This window comes from Rhinopithecus bieti, unplaced genomic scaffold, assembly GCF_001698545.2.
Source record: "Rhinopithecus bieti isolate Rb0 unplaced genomic scaffold, ASM169854v2 scaffold_13207, whole genome shotgun sequence".
NCBI lineage: Eukaryota > Metazoa > Chordata > Mammalia > Primates > Cercopithecidae > Rhinopithecus > Rhinopithecus bieti.
Genome location: NW_016807866.1, coordinates 1,231,010 through 1,251,508, shown reverse-complemented (window position 1 = coordinate 1,251,508; position 20,499 = coordinate 1,231,010). Strand labels below are relative to the sequence as shown.

The 20,499-nt window shown below is 49.1% G+C and overlaps 1 protein-coding gene across 1 annotated transcript in view; it reads right to left on the bottom strand.

Annotated features, from left to right (window-relative positions):
• Positions 1-18,199, bottom strand: part of HUNK (hormonally up-regulated Neu-associated kinase) — a 133,523-nt gene extending 115,324 nt beyond the window's left edge. Inside the window, exons 1-4 of the mRNA XM_017883868.1 lie at positions 18,098-18,199; positions 12,936-13,546; positions 12,629-12,720; positions 11,916-12,283 (exon numbers count right to left, since the gene is read on the bottom strand). Coding sequence (XP_017739357.1) covers positions 11,916-12,283; positions 12,629-12,720; positions 12,936-13,546; positions 18,098-18,199 — 1,173 coding nt within the window. The remainder of the gene's footprint in view (positions 1-11,915; positions 12,284-12,628; positions 12,721-12,935; positions 13,547-18,097) is intronic.
• Positions 18,200-20,499: the final 2,300 nt, after the last annotated feature.

The window sequence follows — 20,499 nt, the reverse complement described above, 5'->3', positions numbered from 1 at the left end:
TTTGCAAATAGCAACTTCTCCCATCTGTTGCAGTGTTGCTACATTTTCTCAGGAAAGAGCGAGGGTCCGTTAACAGTCCCCTGACACTGCAAAATATTGTCTGGTTCTGGTTGGTTACCTGTCACTCAGATACCTAGGTGCCTACCTAAATTCCTGCAGAAAACACAGCTGTTCAGGGGCCAGGAGTTTTCTACAGAGCACCAGCCAGACAACCCGTTCAACATAGTCATCACCCAGACAGGCATACCCACAGCAGCAAGGAATGAGAGAAACATACAGCGCTTGCAGAACCAGAGCCTACCAGCTTGGACAGTACCCCCTAGAAGGCTGTCACATGTCTTAGGAAGATTAAACCATGCTTAGATCCATTCATAAAATATTTTCTGGCCAGGCGCAGTGGTTCATGCCTGTAATCCCAGCACTTTGGGAGGCCGAGGCAGGTGGATCACCTGAGGTCAGGAGTTCGAGACCAGCCTAACCAGCCTGACTCCATCTCTACTAAAACTACAAAAATTAGCTGGGCATGGTGGTGTGCACCTGTGATCTCAGCTACTTGAGAGGCTGAAACAGGAGAATCGCTTGAACCTGGGAGGCAGAGGTTGCAGTGAGCCAAGATCCAGCCTGGGCAACAAGAGTGGAACTGTCTCAAAAAAAAAAAAAAAAAAAAAAAAAGGATTTTCTGAGCATATTCTCTGTACCAGAAACTATTCTTGGCACTGGGGATAGAGCAGTGGTCTCTCCTCATGGGGCTTACACTCTAGTGGGGAGACAAACACATCAACTCTAAATATATGCCATGGGATCAGGTAATGTTAAAGGTTTAATTATGTCCCCCCGCCCAAAATTCATCTGTTGCAGTCCTAACTCCAGTACCTCAGTACTTTATTTGAATACAAGGTCTTTTTTTTTTTTTTTTTTTGAGAGTCTCATTCTGTCTCCCAATTTGGGGTGCAATGGCACAATCTCGGCTCACTGCAACTTCTGCCTCCCAATCAGGTTCATGTGATTCTCATGCCTCAGCTTCCCGAGTAGATGGGTTTACAGGTGCGCACCACCACGCCCAGATAACTTTTGTATTTTTCATAGAGACAGGGTTTCACCTTGTTGGCCAGACTGGTCTCAAACTCCTGACCTCAGGTGATCTGCCTTCCTGGGCTTCCCAAAGAGCTAAGATTATAGGCATGAGCCTCTGCGCCCAGCCCCCTGAATATGAGGTCTTTAGAGAAGTAATCAAGTTAAAGTGAGGTCATTAAGGTGGGCCCTGATCCAATTTGAACTGGTGTCCTTATCAAAAGGGAACATAGGCCAGGTGTGGTGGCTCACGTCTGTAATCCCAGTATTTTGGGAGGCTGAGGCGGGCGGGTCACGAGGTCAGGAGTTCAAGACCAGCCTGACAAACATGGTGAAATGGTCTCTACTAAAATACAAAATTAGCCGGGTGTGGTGGCGCGCACCTGTAATCCCAGCTACTCAGGAGGCTGAGGCAGGAAAATCACTTGAACCTGGGAGGCAGAGGTTGCAGTGAGCCAATATTGTGCCGCTACACAAGAGCCTGGGCAACAGAGCAAGTCTCTATCTCAAAAAAAAAAAAAAAAAAAAAAAAAACGAAAGGGAACATTTGTACAGAGAGAGACAGACACCCGTGGAGGACAGACAATGTAAAGAGACACAGGAAGAAGACAGCCATGGATAAGCTGAGGAGCGGGACATGGAACAGATCCTTCCTGCACAGCCTCAGAAGGACCCACCCTGCCAACACCTTGATTTTGGACTTCCAGCCTCCAGAATGAGAAACAGTAAGGCCTTGCTGTTCCAGCCCCCAGGTCTGTGGTGCTCTCTTATGGCAGCCCTAGCAAACCAGTCCAAGTGGGGAGGAGGGACAAAGCAGAGAGTGACAGGGGACAGAGCATTCAGAGATGGTCATCAGGCCGAGGCCACAGGAATTCCAACAGCAGGGCCCGCCTGTCGGCCCCACCAGGGCTACTCCTCAGAGGGCTTCTCAAGTAGACAAAGCCCCTCAAAGAGTCCCAAGGTACACTGCCACGCACATGCCTTACTGTATTAATACTCGGCTTAGTATATTTTAAGTCCAAGTTACGCAGTGGCTCTTGCTCCCTGAAAGGTTTTCATTTCCCTCGATACTCCCCCTTTCTCTTTCTTCTCAACCACTGTCTTAGTCAGCTTGGGCTGGTGTAACATAATACCATAGACTGGATGCCTTATAAAGAACAGACAATTTGGCCAGGCATGGAGATTCGTGCCTGTAATCCCAGCACTTTGGAGACCGAGGCGGGTGGATCACCTTAGGTCAGGAGTTTGAGACCAGCCTGATCAACATGGCGAAACCCCATTTCTACTAAAAATAAAAAAATTAGCAGGGCATGGTGGCACGCACCTGTAGTCCCAGTTACTCGGGAGGCTGAGACAGAAGAATCACTTGAACCCAGAAGGTGGAGGCTGCATTGAGCCAAGATGGTGCCGTTGTACTCCAGCCTAGCCAACAAAGAGTGACACTCATCAAAAAAAAAAAAAAAAAAAAAAAAAGAGCAGACATACCTTTCTCACAATTCTGGAGGCTGGGAAGTCTAAGCCTAACACACCAGCAGATCCAGTGTCTGATGAGGGCCTGTTTTCTGGCTCATAGAAATGGCACCTTTTCTCTGAGTCCTCATATGGTAGAAGGGCAAACAAGCTCCTTTAGGCACCCTTTATTTACTTTTTTTTTTTTTTGAGACAGAGTTTTGCTCTTGTCACCCAGGCTAGAGTGCAATGTCGTGACCTTGGCTCACTGCAACCTCTGCCTCCCAGGTTCAAGCAATTCTCCCGCCTCAGCCTCCCGAGTAGCTGGGATTACAGGTGCCCACCACCACGCCTGGATAATTTTTGTCTTTTTAGTAGAAATGGGGTTTCACCATGTTGGTCAGGCTGGTCTCAAGCTCTGGACCTCAAGTGATCCACCCACCTCGGCCTCCCAAAGTCTGGGATTACAGGTGTGAGCCACCAGGCCTGGCTTTTTTTTTTTTTTTTTTTTTCCTCACTACAACCTCAGTGAGGCACCTATTATAAGGGCACTAATCCCATTTATGAGGGTAAATCTCATCACCTCCCAAAGGCCCCATCTCCAAATACCATCATACTGGAGGTTTGAATTTCAACAAAAGAATTTTGGGGGACACAAACATTCTGATCATAGCAACCATCCACCATAAATGGTACCACCTTTCCCATGAAGAGATGATGAGACATGGATTCACAGTTGTTCTACTTAAACCAGCAAGAGTCAAAGATTTCCAAAGATCATCCCACACAGTATCATGCCTCTCCCTTGCAATCCAGGCATGGTAAGGGTGGGGGCAGAATCAAGGGTGCTTAGTCCAGGGCCATGGTTGCAGAACCTAACTGCCTAGCCTGAGTGTGTATAATCTGCAACTTTAGCCCAACTGGCACTGGTGTTAACAAACCAAGGTGATCCAAACCCTCAGCCCAGTAATCTGCAGACCTCCATTTAGTCAGCAGAGCCAACAAGGATGGGCAACAAAGCAGTGGCTCTTACTATTTTAGAGGTAAATAACTCCATTTAGAATATGCTGAAACCCATGGACCCTCTCTTCAGAAATATGTTTACATGCACACAATTGATAGGGCTCTGTAGACCTCTAAAACTTATCAATATCCTTCTCTAGTTCATGAACTCCCAAGAAATAACTTCTGCAAATGGCAAGAACCACAAAGAAAAAGAGAAAGAATAATGGGGAGTGAGGGAAGATGGTAGACACTGCAAAAATACATCACTCAAAGAGGACTAATTTCCTTAATAGATAAAGAGCTCCTACAAATCAATAAGAAAAAGGCCAAACACCCAAAAGAAAAGTGGGGAATGGACATGAACAATGAACAGAAATGAAGTACAAACAGTTGAGAAGGTATGAAAATATACTCAACTCCCATGTCAATAAGAGAAACAATAAATAAAACAAGATACCCTGTTTAATACACTAGATTGGCAAAGATCAAAATGAGTACCCTGTTGGCTGACATGTGGAAAAGCAAACACTCCCATACCAGATGGGTGTGATTATAAGTTGGGAACCCTTATAAATTATAAGGGTTATAAATGTGATTATAAATTGCCAACCTCTATGGCAGGCAGTTTGGCAATACTTATCAACAGTTAAAACAGACATACCTTTTGGCCTAAGACTAGGAATTTACCCCTCAGATACACTGAAGGGTCACATTTATAAAGTGACAAATGGAAATTGATATTTACCGCACTATGGTTTGTAACAAAAAAAAAAAATATGTACTACCTAAATGTCCATCAACAAGGGATGATTAAGTCAACACGATTCCTCTACACAGTGACTACTATGCAATAATTAATTAACATAAAGAGTGAGGCAATTCTGTAGTAGTCATGGGGAAGGATGCTCAAGACATATTTCTAAGTGAAAAAGCAAGATAATGAACAGCATGTACAGTTTAAAAATACATCTGCCCTGGTGGGTGGGAGGGATGGATGAAGAGAAGCTGGTTCATGGTTACAAACATACATAGATAGAAGAACTAAATTCTAATGTTTGTTAGGGTGACTATACTTAGCAGCAATACTTTGTATATTTCAAGGTAACTAGAATAGAGGACTTGAAATGATACCAGCCCATGGAAATAAATACTCAGGTGATGGACACGTCGATTCTCTGGCTAGATCATTACACATTCTATGCATGCAACACTCACATGTACCCCACAAATATGTAAAATATTTTGTATCAATAAAAGAAGAAAAATCTGCCCATACCTACGCATTTACAAATATGTATGTGGGTTTCTATGCATATAGGGTATCTCTGGAGGGAAACACAAGGACTAGGAGGAGGGGTGACCTCTCATAAGAAGACCCAGGAACTGAAGAGCCCAGATAAGAAGCAGTTACTTCTCTCTGCAAACCTTCTCAGAACCTTTGAATTTCAGACCATGTGTCTGTATTACCAGTTCCAAAACTTAACCAAACGCATCTTGCAAACACAAAGATGATTAAAAACCAAGAAGAACCCAGTGATTAGAAGTTGCATAGCTAGGGCAGAGTGGCCACCATAAGAGTGCTAAGAGGATGTTAACAGGTGGCTCTACCCTGAATAGTTATTTTCGTCCATGAGAATGTCCCAAACTGTTACTCTACTCATCAAAAATCCAAATTCCCACAACTCCTTCCACAACTTTTCCCACCACTCACAAGTGATGGGGGAGGGAGCGTCTCTTCCCAGGAAAGTGCCACTGTCTCTGAAGTAGGCATGCTGGGCCACAACTTGGCCCAACTCTCAGTTGCCCCAGAGTTCTCAGGAAGAAAACCCATAGAGCATATAAAGGGAGCTTTCAACCTTGTAAGTACCAAGAAACACAGCAGAGCCCTGATGGTTCTAACCTAAGAGAAATGTGAGGCCAGAAAATGTCCCAGCGTGTGGCACATGGAATGTGCTAATGAGATGCCATGCCGGCTGCTCCCTCATTTCAGGGTGAGAGACCACAATTGAGCTGCAAGGTAGGGCAGGATGAAGAGAAGCTGGTTCATGGGTACAAACATACACAGATAGAAGGACTAACTGCTAAAGTTTGCTACGGGGACTATACTTACCAGCAATACTTTGTATATTTCTTTGTTGTTGTTGTTGTTGTTGAGATGGAGTTTTTGCTCTTGTTGCCCAGGCTGGAGCACAGTGGCACAATCTCGGCTCACTGCAACCTCCACCTCCCTGGTTCAAGTGATTCTCCTGCCTCAGCCTCCCAAGTAGCTTGGATTACAAGCACACACCACCATGCCTGGCTAATTTTTTTATATTTTTAGTAGAGACAGGGTTGCACCATGTTGGCCAGGTCTCAAACTCCTGACCTCAGGTGATCCACCCTTGGCCTCCCGAAGTGCTGGGATTACACGCATGAGCCACCACGCCTGGCCATACCTTGTATATTTCAAGGTAACGAGATGAGAGGACTTGATACCAACACATGGAAATGATGACTACGCATATCCAAGTGGGCATGGAAAAGATGCCCACGTTGTCTATGGTCCATAGGGTATGGACTCAGATGAAGAACCCTGGACTCTGGCCCTGTCTGTTTCAGTAAACGGCAAATGCTGGGCTGTACCCCCAGATTCCCCATCAGTGCTGAAGAATTCACTCCCCCAGGAGTCAGCTCTCCCCAGGAACCGCCCTCAGCAACTGTCCTGTCCAAGGCCATACGCCTTGCCTGGGCAGCCCCCATCAAGGACTGGCCCATGCAGAAATATAAATCCCAGTCCTCTCATCCCAAGTTGGCCAGCTCTGAAGGGCCAGCTCAGCTCCAGCACTCACCACAGCATGGGCGGGGGCTTTGGCTGAGAGCGGTATTGGAGCCCAGCTTCTCCCTCTGCCTAGTGCTGCTTTGCCCCTTTCCTTGCAGAGGTCAGTTCTGAGAGTAATCCCTAAAAGCACATTCATCTCCTTCCCAAGATCTGCTTGCCAGGAAATCAGCCACAAGCCAATACTGACAGTCTAAAAAGGCGCCGGGGCTTGAACTATGCTCCCCCAAAAGATACCTTCAAGTCCCCTCGGTGCCTGTGGATACGATCTTCTTTGGAAATAGGGACTTTGTCGATGTCATCGAGTTAAAATGAGGCAATTCTGGATGAGGGTGCACCTCCATCCCATGACTGGTGTCCTTATAAAGAGACAGGAAGAGATTAAGAGACAGAAGAGACAGTCAGAGGGAGGAAGACTGTGTGAAGACAGACACAGAGACGGAGTGCCGCAGTCATAAGCCAGAAAATGCCACCACCAGAAGCTAGAAAGAGGGAAGGAAGGATCCTCCCCGTGGCTACAGAAGGAGCACGGCCCTGCTGACACCTTGGTTTTGGATTTCTGGCCTCCAGAACTGTGAGAGAATAAATTTATGTTGTTGAAGCCACACAGTGTGCGGTAATTTGTTAGAACCATCCTAGCAAACTCATAGAGAATGTCAGCGAGAAGAGCTACTCAGGGCACCCTTCTATGTCATCCATGCAGGCAAGAACACCCACAAGCTTACCCACCCCAGGGCTGCTGCAGGCATCTAACCAGAATGTGCACGGGAGAGGGACCCTGAAGAAAACCATACAACACTGTAGCACTGGGCTGGTGCTGATGATGGAGGAGAGGGAACAGCTCTCTGAAATTCACAGAGGCATCCCTCTGCTCGGGGACTATTCAGGCCCTGTGTTTCTAGCTCTTTCCTGCTGGTCATCTTACCACCCAGCGGTACCTCCTATCAGAAAGCGTGAAATTCAATTCAGGTCAGCACTTAGACCTGGGCTGAGTAGAGAAAGAAGTTTCACCCATCAGCTAAAATAAGGCCTGGGGATTATCTACGGGTCTCAATTAGCCAAGACAACAGGTCTCTCCATTACCATAAATAATCAACAGAGGGAATATATGTTCCAAGGCAAATGATACCCTGTGCCCAAGCCACCTTCCCACAGAGAACACCACAACCTGTCCCTCTCTTCGGGGGCACATGGCTGCCACTCCCCACCCCTTCTGGGCAGATAAACCCTGGGACCGATGATGGCCGCGCTGACCTCCAATAGCTGGCAGCATGCAGAATTCTATAGTCTCGCAGACTTGAGTCGGATTGGTATGCACGGGTAGCTATAGCCGTGACTCAACACCTGCAGAGAAAATGTAGGGTTGTACTCCTCTCCGTAGGCACCGTTTCTGCACTGTTGCGCTGACTCAAAGCACCCTTTGAAGTCCATAGGACCTGTATCAATGAACACTAGGAACCAGGCCCTACGTGCCAATTTCCATCATTCACAAGTACTTCAAAAAGATGAGGCAGAGCAGGAAGTTCAAAAGAATCCGCCCGCAACTGCAGAATGCAATCTCCGAAATTACAGGCAGTGCCTTGTCACACAGGGCACACCAAGCAGGTGCTTTGCAAATGCCTCCTTCTTGCCAAGAAGTCCCTGCCAAGGATTAATAGGAATTTCCAGTTCTCTAAGCATTTCTTGTTCCTCAGAGCGATTACCCCTAAATTTCTAGCACTTCAAAAATACAGGATTTAGCACCTGTTTGTTTCAGAAATACTTGCTAAAAACAGATCTGCCAAAAGGCCACCTCTCAAATTAGTCATATTTCCTGCTCTGAAAAACATAGTAAATCGTATTTTTAGTAACTCCTTCACTCCAGGTATCTGGCACTGTCGTGCTCTAAGCATGATCATTGGCAAGTCAGTAAGCAGGCAACCCTTATTCTTAGCCTAAAAATAGTTCCGATGGAAGTGACAAGCAGGCTTATTATTTTTTAACCAAGGGTTAGAACAAGATACTTCAACATCTTAACCAATCATTTTATATACTCAACTTTGTATCTCAGTGAGACTCAATCACAAAAGAAGGTAACCGTGGCATGGACTGTCTGTTCTTGTTTTGTAGTTTGCCTGCCTACAATATCTGAGATACACCTACTCTTTTCTCGATTCAGCTTTTCCAACTATATTTCTTCAACTTCTATCAATTTTTTACAAAACGTAATAACCTGTCATGTGCCAGAGACCATGCCTACCCTGGTTCATGGTATCATGAACCAACACCAGGGTCCCTGCAATTCTCGTGTGTCAGCCATCCAAGCAGCTGGGACTACAGGTGTGTGTCACCACACCCAGCTAATTTTTGTATTTTCAGTAGAGATTGGGTTTCTCCATGTTGGCCAGGCTGGTCTCAAACTCCTGACCTCCAGTGATCCACCGGCCTCGGCCTCCCAAAGTGCTGGGATAACAGGCATGAGCCACCACGTCCGGCCACTAAATCAAACTTCTAAGGAATTACCTAAATATATTGCTGATGACAAAGGACCATTGTTTTACTGATTCCTTACAAACATTATTTATAATGTCTGTATTAGAAACATTATACGTGGCTTCTAAGTTGCTTCTATTTTAAGTTTAATGTTTATAGAAATTTAAAATCTTAAACTTTTTTTTTTTTTTGAGATGGAGTCTCATTCTGTCACCCACGCTGGAGTGCAGTGGCACAATCTAGGCTCACTGCAACCTCCACCTCCCAAATTCAAGCAATTCTCCTGCCACAGCCTCCCAAGTAGCTGGGATTACAGGTGTGCACCACCACACCTGGCTATTTTTTGTATTTTTAGTAGAGACAGGGTTTCACCATGTTGGCCAGGCTGATCTAGAACTCCTGACCTCAAGTGATCCACCCACCTTGGCTTCCCAAAGTGTTAGGATTGGCCTTAGTTAGGCAATACCCAAAACTAGAGTGGGGATGGGGACTCATTTTAATTTAGCAATCCTTCTCAGAGTCAAGCATACACACACACACACACACACACACACACACACACAACCATTTTAATCCCTACAATCTGCTAAAACCCGAATCTATTAGTTAAGCATTAACTGTGCTGGATTTGGGAGATAAATGCTATTAATGACACCATTGTTTCTTTAAAGCCAGCGACTGAGTGAACTAAAATCCAGATTTCTCCCAATGCCTGCAATCCCTGAAGCACCGATTCTCCCCGCGGGGGAGAAGCATCCCAGGAAACCAAGTTTTTCCAACACAGACATCTCTCCCCTGCCTCCTTCTCCACCCGAAGAACCACCATCCTTAACCGCAGTCCATCAGTGGGCCCAGGGGAACAATTTCACATCCAATTAACATCTCCTGTCATTGCAACAATCAAGTGAGATTCATCATTTAAGAAAGATAAAACGGGAGGGAAAGGGGAGTGGGCACCTGCGGGAAGCAGCGAGTGTCTTCATGTGAATCCTATTTGGGCAGGAATTCCCTGCATGTCCGGCTTCCCAATGGGCCCAGCACAGAGCTCCAGAACCTAAGCCCTGGCTGAGCTCTGAATCCACCCCCAGGCAGTTCAGCCCAAGCCAAGAGTTTTATGGTGCAAAAATGCGCTGCTACAGAGCCAGAGGCACAGCACAACACAGCAAAGTGGAGAGAAGCCAGAAGTCTGCAGCAGGGCAGGCGAGAAGAATGTACTCGCAGTGTTTGCCATTACATTGTCAGCATAAAGACTCGCCTCTTTCTGTTATGTTTAGAGAGGAAATATGCACGACCAGACTGAATCCTATATGTTTCCAATGAAAATAAACTTCCATCGCCAGTGCCAACAGGAATTTACACAGGGCCAGAAGTGAGCTCACTCTAATTAGCCGACTGTGTGACCTCACAGCATCCTTGCGCCCTGAACGGACTCGCAATGTGGAAGTTACACAGCTCACTACGAAACGAATCGGATGGAATCGAAGAGTAAAAGTGTGCCTCGCTTCCTGCGGACTAGAACGAGGTTTGGAGGTTTTCCCTTTTTTTTTTTTTTTTTTTTTTGAAGAGTTACTCAAGTTCATACTGAACACATGGGAATGCAGGCACTTTTAAAAACTACTCACTTTAACCCCACGTACCCATAATAAAGGGGTGCTCACTCAGAACGGCTGTAGGGAATACAGGGAAAATGACAGGGGTGACAGAGACCTGCACTCACAGGCAAGAGGCTCCAAGACAAAGTGGGGAAATGGGGGGAGGGGAACTAAAGGTGGGGTGAGGCTGGTGACAGGCAAAAAGGGCAGGTTGGCCCTGTGACCAGGGGTTTCACAGGGCAGCCCTAGGCTGGGCAGAGGTCCCCAGGAGGAAGGCAGAGGACTTGGCTCCCACGCCACCTGCTCGGTTGGGAAGTGAACTCCGCCTTCCCTCCTTGCGGCTGATGGCTGATGGCTGACGCCTCCCTGACCCACAGACCACATAAAGGAGCGGGTCCCCCTCCAGGGCTGAGCCACCCCAGCCTGGGGCAGCCTTGAGCCCGAGATGACAGGAGCTTGGGTCAGCTCCAGCCTGGGGTGACCTGGCCTCAAAAGCAAGTCACCAGCTTTTGGGTTTCTTCTCACAGCTCTAAATGACACCTTCCATCTACCTGCCCCTCGCCTGGCAAGGGTTCACAATCACCTAACTTCCAGCAAGGCTGGCGAGGCGCCCCTTTCGGTCTCGGGGAGGTCCCTTTTCCCTTCCCCTCTTCTAGAAAGATAAGAAGGCATCTCCCAATCTCTGGGGAGGTATCTGTAGTTCTGCTCCTGCCAGTAGCAGGGTCTTCACTGCAGTTCCCACCCTGAGGCTGGAGGGCACAGAGAAGCTGGGGGAACCGAGAGAAGGGGATGAGACGGAGAGAAGCGGATGAGAACGGCGGGGATGAGAATGGTGGGTGGTATGGGCGGCAGGGGCGGGAAGGTTGAGTGGATGGAGAGGAACACAGGTTGAGGGATGGACAGGTGGAGGGCGGAAGCACAAACCCTAGCCTGAGCACGAAAAATTCCCTAGCTGCTGGAGTCCACAGGTGGGGAGGAATGCAGGATCTCAGCCTTCCCCCACCTCCTCCCAGAGCCCAGGACGGGGATCAGACTCTAAGCTCCCCCAGAGGATGGCTGTTAGCTTTACGACTCCTCCCGCCACCCCCCCACCCCCCCCGACATAAGAGCCCAACTCCTCTAGCCTTGGTTTCCGCCTCGCCACGGATCCGCAGCCCCTGCCGGCCCGGAGGGCAGACAGGCCCCATCCCGCCCCCCGCGCTGGTGTCCGCCAGGCGGCGCCCTTCCACTTGCAGAACTGCGGCGCGGGACGCTTCCCCCCGCACTGCCGTCCACTCCCCAGCCCCCAGCCCCCGGGCAGCTGACCCCAGGCCGCCCTTCGGGAAAGGCTGCGAGGGGCTGAGTGCGCGTTTGGCTCGACCCCTCTTATAACCCAACAGGAAAGCGGGCGGAGGGGGAAGGCGCTCGGCCCGGGACTGTGCACTGGGACTCCCAGTGCAGTGCTCCCCGCGGGGTCCTGGCCGCCGACTCCCGCCCCTGTCCCCCAGCCCCACGGCGCCCGGGCGACTCACCTTCTCCCCGGTCAGCACGTGCAGCCCCTCGCGCACCTTGGCGAAGGAGCCCTCGCCCAGCTTCCTACTGCCGATGAGGTAGTTGCCCACGCGCTTGTGGTGCTGGAAGTCGCGGAGCCGCTCGCGGGGCACGCCGCTCACCCAGGCCGGCAGGAAACTTCCCTCGCAGGCCGCCGCCGGCCTGGCCGCGTCCTCCGCGCCGGCCCAGGCGCCGCCGGGCCCTCCCCCGGAGGCCCGTCCCCGGCCCGCCGGCCGGCCATCGCGCTCGCCGCGCCCGCGCGGCTCCGGCTGGCGGCTCCGCGCTCGGCAGCTCCTCCTCCCCAGGCTCCTCGGCTCCCCCGGCTCCTTCGGCTTCTCCCGCCGCCGCCCTGGGCCCAGCCCCGCCCGGGTATCCGCACCCTGCGCCCGGGGCCGCTGCGATCACGCCCCCCGCGCCGCCAAGCCTGGCGCGCAGACAATAGCGGCCGCCCAGGGGACGCGGAACCGGGGACCCCGCCCCCAAAAGTTCTTCCTCGGAGGGTCGCCCGGGCCCCTTTCAGGACACCAGGATTCCGCCCCGGGTCCCGTCCAGGAGGCTAATGACAGTCGTCCTGCTCGGGCGCGCGGGGTGGGGCCCTGTCCGGCGGCGCCTGGGTCCCAGGGTCCGGGTGCCTGGGTGCCTGGGTCCCGGAGCCCGGGCGCCTCCGCCTCGCCGCCGCCGTCTGGCCCCGCACGGGCTCGGGTCCGGCTCCCGCGATCGCTCCTAGCCGTGCGCTGGGCGGCCGCTCCCGCCGAAGAGAAGCGCGGGGCGGGTTGCAGGCGCCCTCTGGAAGGCAGCAGAAGAAAGCCCCATTCAGTTTGAATTTGCAGAAATTTAATCCGGTCGCGGGCGGCGGGAACAGATGCGAGCTCCACTCCGCAGCCCGTGCACTTTCAAATCCCTAGTAGCCCCTCCTTCCCCGCGCGCCACAGTCAAACTCGACCCTCGCTCGGGAGGGGAGGGCCCGGGGAGGGGAGCGGTGGAGTGGACGCGGGAGCCACCTGAGCGCCAGACTGGGAGATCCTGCGCGGCCTCGGAGGCGCGCTCCCGGGCCGCCCAGGTCGGGCCGCCTCCGGCTGCGCCTCTCGCCCGGATTCTGGGCTTGGGTTTTCTGGACCTTTCGGCCGTAAAATCCCCCACTGGCCGCACCCACCCGGGGCGGGGGAAGGGGGAAGGCTCTCGAACTCCGTTGACTGTGGATCGGGTTGTGTGCCCGGCCCTGGGTCCGGCACACAGTAGGGCCCCCTGGACCTGGGGTGGAAGGATAGATGGATGGCTGGAAGAAAGGGTGGGGAGGTGGCCAGGCGTCTGCCCCGGCTCGCACGCAGTCTGGTTGGCTGTGTTGGAGGAGGTGCAACCACAGCAGTAATAGTAGCAGCAACAACGTAGGAACCAGGGCGTTTGCTGCCTCTGCTTGTAGCTTACACCTTCTTTGCCTTCCGTTGAAATGATGCCCGTGATTGCAGGAGGTGGACCGGCGCTCGCCTTTCTTCGATGCTTTTGTTCTGCAAGCGCTATGACTGTGCTTATCGCATAAACAATTGCAACTGCCCTGACGACACTGGTACCTCTCCATGATCCCCAACATCTTCTCAAACCGAAAATGAAGAATCTTGTGAGGGAGAAGCAGGAGGGTAGGTAGGAGGAGGCATTTACAAAATGCTACCTGTTGAGGTGCTCGCATTTGGTGGAACCTTCACCCCGATCATGCAACATCAGAGCTGAAAGGAAGGATTTGGTCCTAACAAAGTTCCTTTCATTGTTTATTCCTGAGTAAACAAGTATGGCATCGACCCATAGCACTGCTTTGAGATTGGGGGTGGGGGGATGTGGGAGGAACAACAGCTGTCATCAATCCAGTGCCTGCGGGGCTCGCTGACCCATCTGAAGAGGGACCCAGAGAAACGCCTGCTTTCAATAGATCTAATTTTAAATACGCTACTATATTCATCTACCTACTTGTTCCAAGTCACCAGCCTCAGTTATTATGACGGAACATGTGTTTTCTGTTGTTCTCATTGTTCCCATTTACCAATATTAAGGATATAGCTTAAAATGTTTTTCTTGCTGTGCTTAAGGGACTTCTTTGCTCCCACCAGCCTTGACTATTTCAGTAAGGTTCATTCAATCCTTTTAATGTCTCTAATTCAGTAATCAAATCTTAAGAGGACAGTTGCATGGGAGGAGAATGGTGACCAGCATGGTGCCAAGAGAATAGATGTCCAGCAGCTGTCTAAAGAATGAGGAATATGGAGCTCACTTTGGAGTCAAAACCACTCTGAGGCCGGGTGCGGTGGCTCACGCCTGTAATCCTAGCACTTTGGGAGGCCGAGGCAGGTGGATCACGAGGTCAGAAGTTCAAGACCAGCCTGGCCAAGATGGTGAAACACTGTCTCTACTAAAAATACAAAAATTAGCCAGGTTTGGTAGTGGGTGCCTGTAATCCCAGCTACTTGGGAGACTGAGGCAGAGAATTGCTTGAATCCAGGAGGTGGAGGTTGCAGTGAGCCAAAATCTTGCCACTGCACTCCAGCCTGGGCGACAGAGCAAGACTCGGTCTCAAAACAAACGAACAAACAAAAAAAAACACTCTGAATCTTAATCAGAAACAGTTTGGGAGTCCACCCAATGTTATGTTAATAGAGTTTTTTTTTTTTTTAATGTTAGGACATGCACTGTTTATGAAAATTTAGAGATTTATTTATTAAGGTTTAAGGCAAATTTCAGAGACTTTTCCCCAAAGTATCTTTATGGTCTAAAAAAAAAATTTCATAAAAATGGTGGATGACATTCACAATGAAATAGAGATTTTCTTTCCTTTTAATTATCCTCTCAGGGTAGAGGTCAGGAAAGGGGTGAAGAAGAGAGAAAATCCAGGCCCATTAAATCTTTTTCAAGCCTGCTGCCTGGGTTTGATTCAAGTTCACTGCTAATTCCATAAGCTGGGATGGATGCCAAAGAGAAGTTCAAATCCTACCCGTGCGTCCCCTTTGTAACTGATATTTGAACTACAAGTCCTAGTCTCTGAAATGGCCTGTTTAACAAGATATCACCCCAAAAATGTCTTTATGTAAAACAAATTGGCACACAATATATTGCCCTCATATTCAGTGTGCAGAAAGCATCTGATTATTCAATGCGACAGTAATGCAACATTGAAAATTCTCTGCTAATCAGCCCAAACTAAATTTCTAGCCTTATTCTCCTGCGGAGTTCCTGGGGGGGGGGGGAAGGGGGGCGCTATATTTCAGCTGTCTTTGGCTGGGATCAAGCCTCCCTACTGCCACACCTTTGCCTGTGCCTTGCCAGCCCCCAATCTGCTGTCACCAACTCATCTCCACCTAGCACAGATGTTCCCTTTCCCATGAAGCCCTCCCCAACCAATAAGCTACAAGAAGCCCATCTGCCTCTGTTGTCTCTTAGTTCATATAGTCATTTCACATTCCTCTTATGTCCTGTAGTACTTATTATCTATGGCTTTCTTCTCTTTTAGACTCATTGAGGACAGGAGCTGTTTCTAATTTCATTATTATTTACCCTACAGCACCTAGCAGTGTCTGAGACATGGTCATTGTTCAGTATATATTTGTCGAATAAATGAATGAAAGTAATCATTCACTGATTCTGAAGTGGAGTTTTACTGCTCCTGAGAGCAAGACCCCGTCTAGTCCTGGGGGAGACAAGTTACCAGTGACTTTCTAAAAGCATTTTTAGTTGCTTTGTTGGTTGCCTTTGGGGATCAACAAATATAATTGTTTGTCTTGTCAAAGATGGGTCATTCTCTAACTTGGATGAGTTAACCCTTTCAGAAACAGGACCAATCCCAGCAGGCTGTGAAGCCTCGAGAAGCTTTCTCAGTTGACTTGTACCAGCTGCTTCCTTCCTTCCCTTTTCCTTCCCCATCTCCTCGCCCCATATGGCTGGGAGACTGCCTCTGTGCTCTCACAGAACACCAGCTAGAAGACCCAGCTGGAAGCAGTCAAAGACAATTAGAAGTAATCAGGCTGGCACAGCCAGGAAATGAGAGTTGGCTAGAAGGGGTTAGGCTGGCAGAAGCCGGCTGGTAACTGGAGAAGGAACGGATGGCAAAGCAAAGACGGCAGACATGGATCAACTTCGCCTGGAAAACATCCTGTGAACTCTATATGTTCATGTTCCCAAAACAAAGCGTCCCGTAGATAACAGACTGGACTTGAACCCGTGTCCCCAGAGTTCATGTCCAGCATTATTCTTTTACAACACCCAGCTGTTGAATGTGCACAATGCAACGGCTGAGGAAGAAAGGGTTCCTCGGGCATAAAGACTCATGTGCAAAGGCAGCCTGGTGTGCTATTGCAGAGTAGGCTGCTGCTGGCATCCCCACAATGAAACGCTTCTCTAAAAACGAGTCGTGACACTTACATTTTGGTGCTTCAGTTTCCTTAAGCTGCAAAAATGGGATATTAAGGAATTGTATGGAGTCAATCAGATTATGCACACAAAGCACTCAGATCAGTGCCTGGCACCTTATAGGTACTAGGTGAATTTTGGCTTTCACACCTTCCATCAGTACGACTATCATCATCATAAACTAAGAGAAGTCACTCAAGAATGCCCCAGAGGTCCACCAACGCAACTGCCCTGGTAACTGATGAATCCAAAAGCATAATCTCCAGGTTGGATCTCTTCCCTGAAACCAGTGGTCAACCCTCTTCAACTCTGCCAGGCTGTCTGATAGGATCTCACTCACACTTAACTTGGGATACACACACACACATACACACACACTCACACACACACACCCCTCTGTACTTCTTTCCTAAAGCTTCACCCAAATTCACCCCAAAATTTAGCAGTCATCCTTTGCTTCCTCTGCTTCTCAATCCTCATATCCAACCCACCAGCAAATCCTATACCCACCTGTGACCCTTTCTCTCACTTCCTAAGTGGCATCCTTATCTTCCATGCCAAAACCAAAACCAGTTCTTCAAAATGGGAATCAGTAATCCCAGCACTTAAAGAGGCCAAGGAGGGAAGATCACCGGAGGTCAGGAGTTCAAGTCCAACCTGGCCAACATGGCGGAACCCCATCTCTACTAAAAATACAAAAACTAGTTGGGCGTGGTGGCGGGCAGCGGTAATCCCAGCTACTTGGGAGGCCAAGGCAGGGAGAATTGCTTGAACCCCGGAGGCGGAGGTTGCAGTGAGCCAAGATCATGCCGTTGTACTCTAGCCTGGGTGACAGAGCAAGACTCCATCTCAAAAAAAAAAAAAAAAAAAAAAAGGATATCAGATCATATCGCTTCCCTACACTCGAAAGCTGTTCAACAGACCCCTGCAGAAAAGATTTCCCAAGCACTTTATCGTGATATGGCCCTGCCTCCCTCTTTACTGTCACCTCCTGGGAGCCAGACACCAAGCTCTTCTCACTTCAAAGCCTTTCTTTCTGTGTCTTGGTGCGCTCAGACTGCCATAACAAAACACCTAGACTGGGCGGCTTAAACAACAGACATTTCTTTCTCGTAGTTCTGGAGAATCCAAAATTTAGGTTCCAGCAGATATGCATATATAGAGATTTACTCTCAGGAGTTGACTCACATGATGATGGAGACTGAGGAGTCCAGAACGAAAGTGCTAGCAGATTCAGTTCCTGGTGAAGGCTCTCCTCCCGGCTGACAGACGAATGCTTTCGCCAAGTGCTCTTGTGGCAGAAAGACACACAGCCCTGGTCTCTTCTTCTTTTTATAAGGACACCAGTCAGATCATGAGGGTCCCACTCTCATGCCCTCAATTAAGCCTAAATGCCTTCCAAAGGTCTCATCTTCAAATAGTGTCACATCAGAGGTCACAGCTGCAACGAATGAACTTGGGCTGGGGGGATACAAACATTCAGTTCATGACACTCTGCCAACAACACACTTCTTCAACATCGCTGAAGTTTCTCGCTTCATTCAGGGCTCTGCTCTCTCAATCAGAAAATGAGAAATCAGGCAGACTGTCCCAGGGTCCCTAATCGCCACGTTCAACTTTTCATGTCATTCATGATTAGCTAACAGAAGAATGTACATTCACTTGTTTATGTGTTTATTCTCTCTCTCTCTCTTTCTCTCTCTCTCTCTCATTTAATGTCCATGAAGCGGGGGACTTTGTATCCCAACACCCGTGCATGCCTGGTATACTGTACATGTTCAGCAATGGCAATGCGGAGCTTTATCTCAACTCTTGATCTGTCCGTGTGGGAGAGGAAAGAGTTGCTGGACTTTGTGTGGTTGTGGCGCTGCAGCATGATGGTGTTCGGATGGTGACATCAGGCCAACCTCCTGCAGCTGCTTCCCAGCAGCCACTGAGCTGATATTCAAGAAGAAAAAGGTGCATTCTTCAAACAAGATGTTGATGGCTTCTCACAGGACTCATCACAGTTGTACCTCCGTTGGTCTCCAAAAATTGAATGTAATGGCTATTTCAGTAAGAAAATGTACCTGCCACCTCCCAACTAAGATGGGCCCAGGGCTTTAGGACATCTTGGTGTGTGGTCTCTTCCTCTAAATCCCAGATAGAGGCTATTGAGAAGGAATGGAATTTTAAATATTCTATAGGAAGAGGCCATCACACATACTGATCTTGACCATTTCCCCTTGTATGCATGTCTCATTCAAAAGTGGCTTCCCATCTTACATTGACACCAACATCATCCCTATGGCCCTACCAGGCCCAGCACAATCTGCTTCCCACCCTCCAGGGCTCATCTCTCTTCCCTCATCCCATCATGGCTCTGATCTCACCTCCCCCTATTCACTGCCCTCCAGTGCCACTGACCTGCGTGTGGGACCCACTCCCTCAGTGGGCTTTTTTTTTTTTTTTTTTTTTTTGGAATATTGTCCCAAGAAATATCTACAGAGCTGGCTTCCTCATCATCTTCCAGTCTTTGCTCAAATGTCACTTTCTCTGTGGGTCTTTTCTCTGACCTTTTCTCTCTGATGCCAATTTCCCCTGGGCTACGCCCCATCCCCCTGTACCCCACCTCCTTATCCCCTTCCCTGCTTTATTTTCCTTCATAGCACTTATTGCCATCTGACAAATTACATCATTTCCCTCTTTGTTTTGCTTGTTGTCTGGCTACTTCCCTAGAATGTCTGCTCCATGAGGGCTGGGATTTTGGTTAAGTCCACTATGCATGGTGCCTGGCCTGTGGGGAGTGCTCAACACACATTCGTTGTGGTTGACTAAATTTGTAATTCACAGAGTCTCTCGTTGCAGAAGCGGACTACCATAATAAATGAGAAGGCAGAAAGGAGAAACGCAACAAAACCGGGTCCTGCTGGAGAAAGCACACATCATAAAGACATATGGCAAAAGATCAATATTCATGCCTCAAACAGGAGGCTCCACAACAAGCTCCACATTTGTATTAAGGCAGGGAGGGAAAGGCTATTGTTAGCACTGAGGCTTATTTACAGCCTCTGGCTGGGTGCTGACTCCTGTCCATTTCATAGTAGGGACTGAGTAGAGCCTGCAGCAGCGAGGGGTCTGGAGGTACTTAGAAGTGAGCGCATACAACAGAGCATGGTCTACGGTGTGGCCAGCAGGTGGAGATGCAATGAGGCGGAGGGCACCCTGGAACTGAGCCCACTCACCAATCACAGGACTGGGCACGCGGGCTGATTGCAGACGCCTGCCTGGCACAGCCAGGTGGACAGATGCAGACAAAAAGAGGCCGGCGCCCCCTGCTGGTCAACTCGGCTCGGCTTTCCCTTCGCAGCCCAGAGGGGCCCAAGAAATTGGGAAGAGAATGCAGGACTGGAGGCCAGAGCCTCCTTCACCGGCTCCCTCCGTGGCCCTGGGCAGGGCATTTATTGTCTCTGAGCATCCGCTTTCTCCATCTGGAAAGGAATAACTTCTCCCTGTCATTCCTAAGTCCCAGGACTGCTGCCACGGTAAAATGAGGCAAATTATGGGCATATGCTATGAAAATAGAAGCCATTTTGGTTATTGTTCTTAGCACGGCATTCTTAAATCAGAGCAAAAAGTGTCTGGGACATAAATCTGAAAGCAATACATTTAAAATAAAGCAAAGAGTGAATGGGTGAAAAGACCTGTTTGTCCGGGGTTTTTTCATTCCGTGATAGAGGCTTTCTGCTGAGCATTAGCATGCAATACACACATCTGCAGGCTTTGGGCTCACTGTCATACAGAGCATGCCACTATCCTAGGCCTGTTCCTCAACCCTCACCTTCCAGTTTCCCTCCTTCCGGGCCCCTGATCAACTGCCCAAGCCATGTGCTACTGCCAGTGAGTCCATGTGTGTAGAAAGATAGTGATAGATGATGATGATAGATAGATACATAGATAGATAGATAGATAGATAGATAGATAGATAGATAGATAGATTTTTTAGATAGGGTCTTGCTCTGTTGCCCAGGCTAGAGTGCAGTAGTGCCATCATGGCTCACTGCAGCAGCCTCAATCTCCTGGGCTCCAGTGATTCTCCCATCTCAGTCTCCCAAACAGCCGGGACTATAGGCATGCACCATGATGCCTGGCTAATTTTTTTTTTTTTTTTTTTTTTTTTTTTTTTTTTTTTTTTTT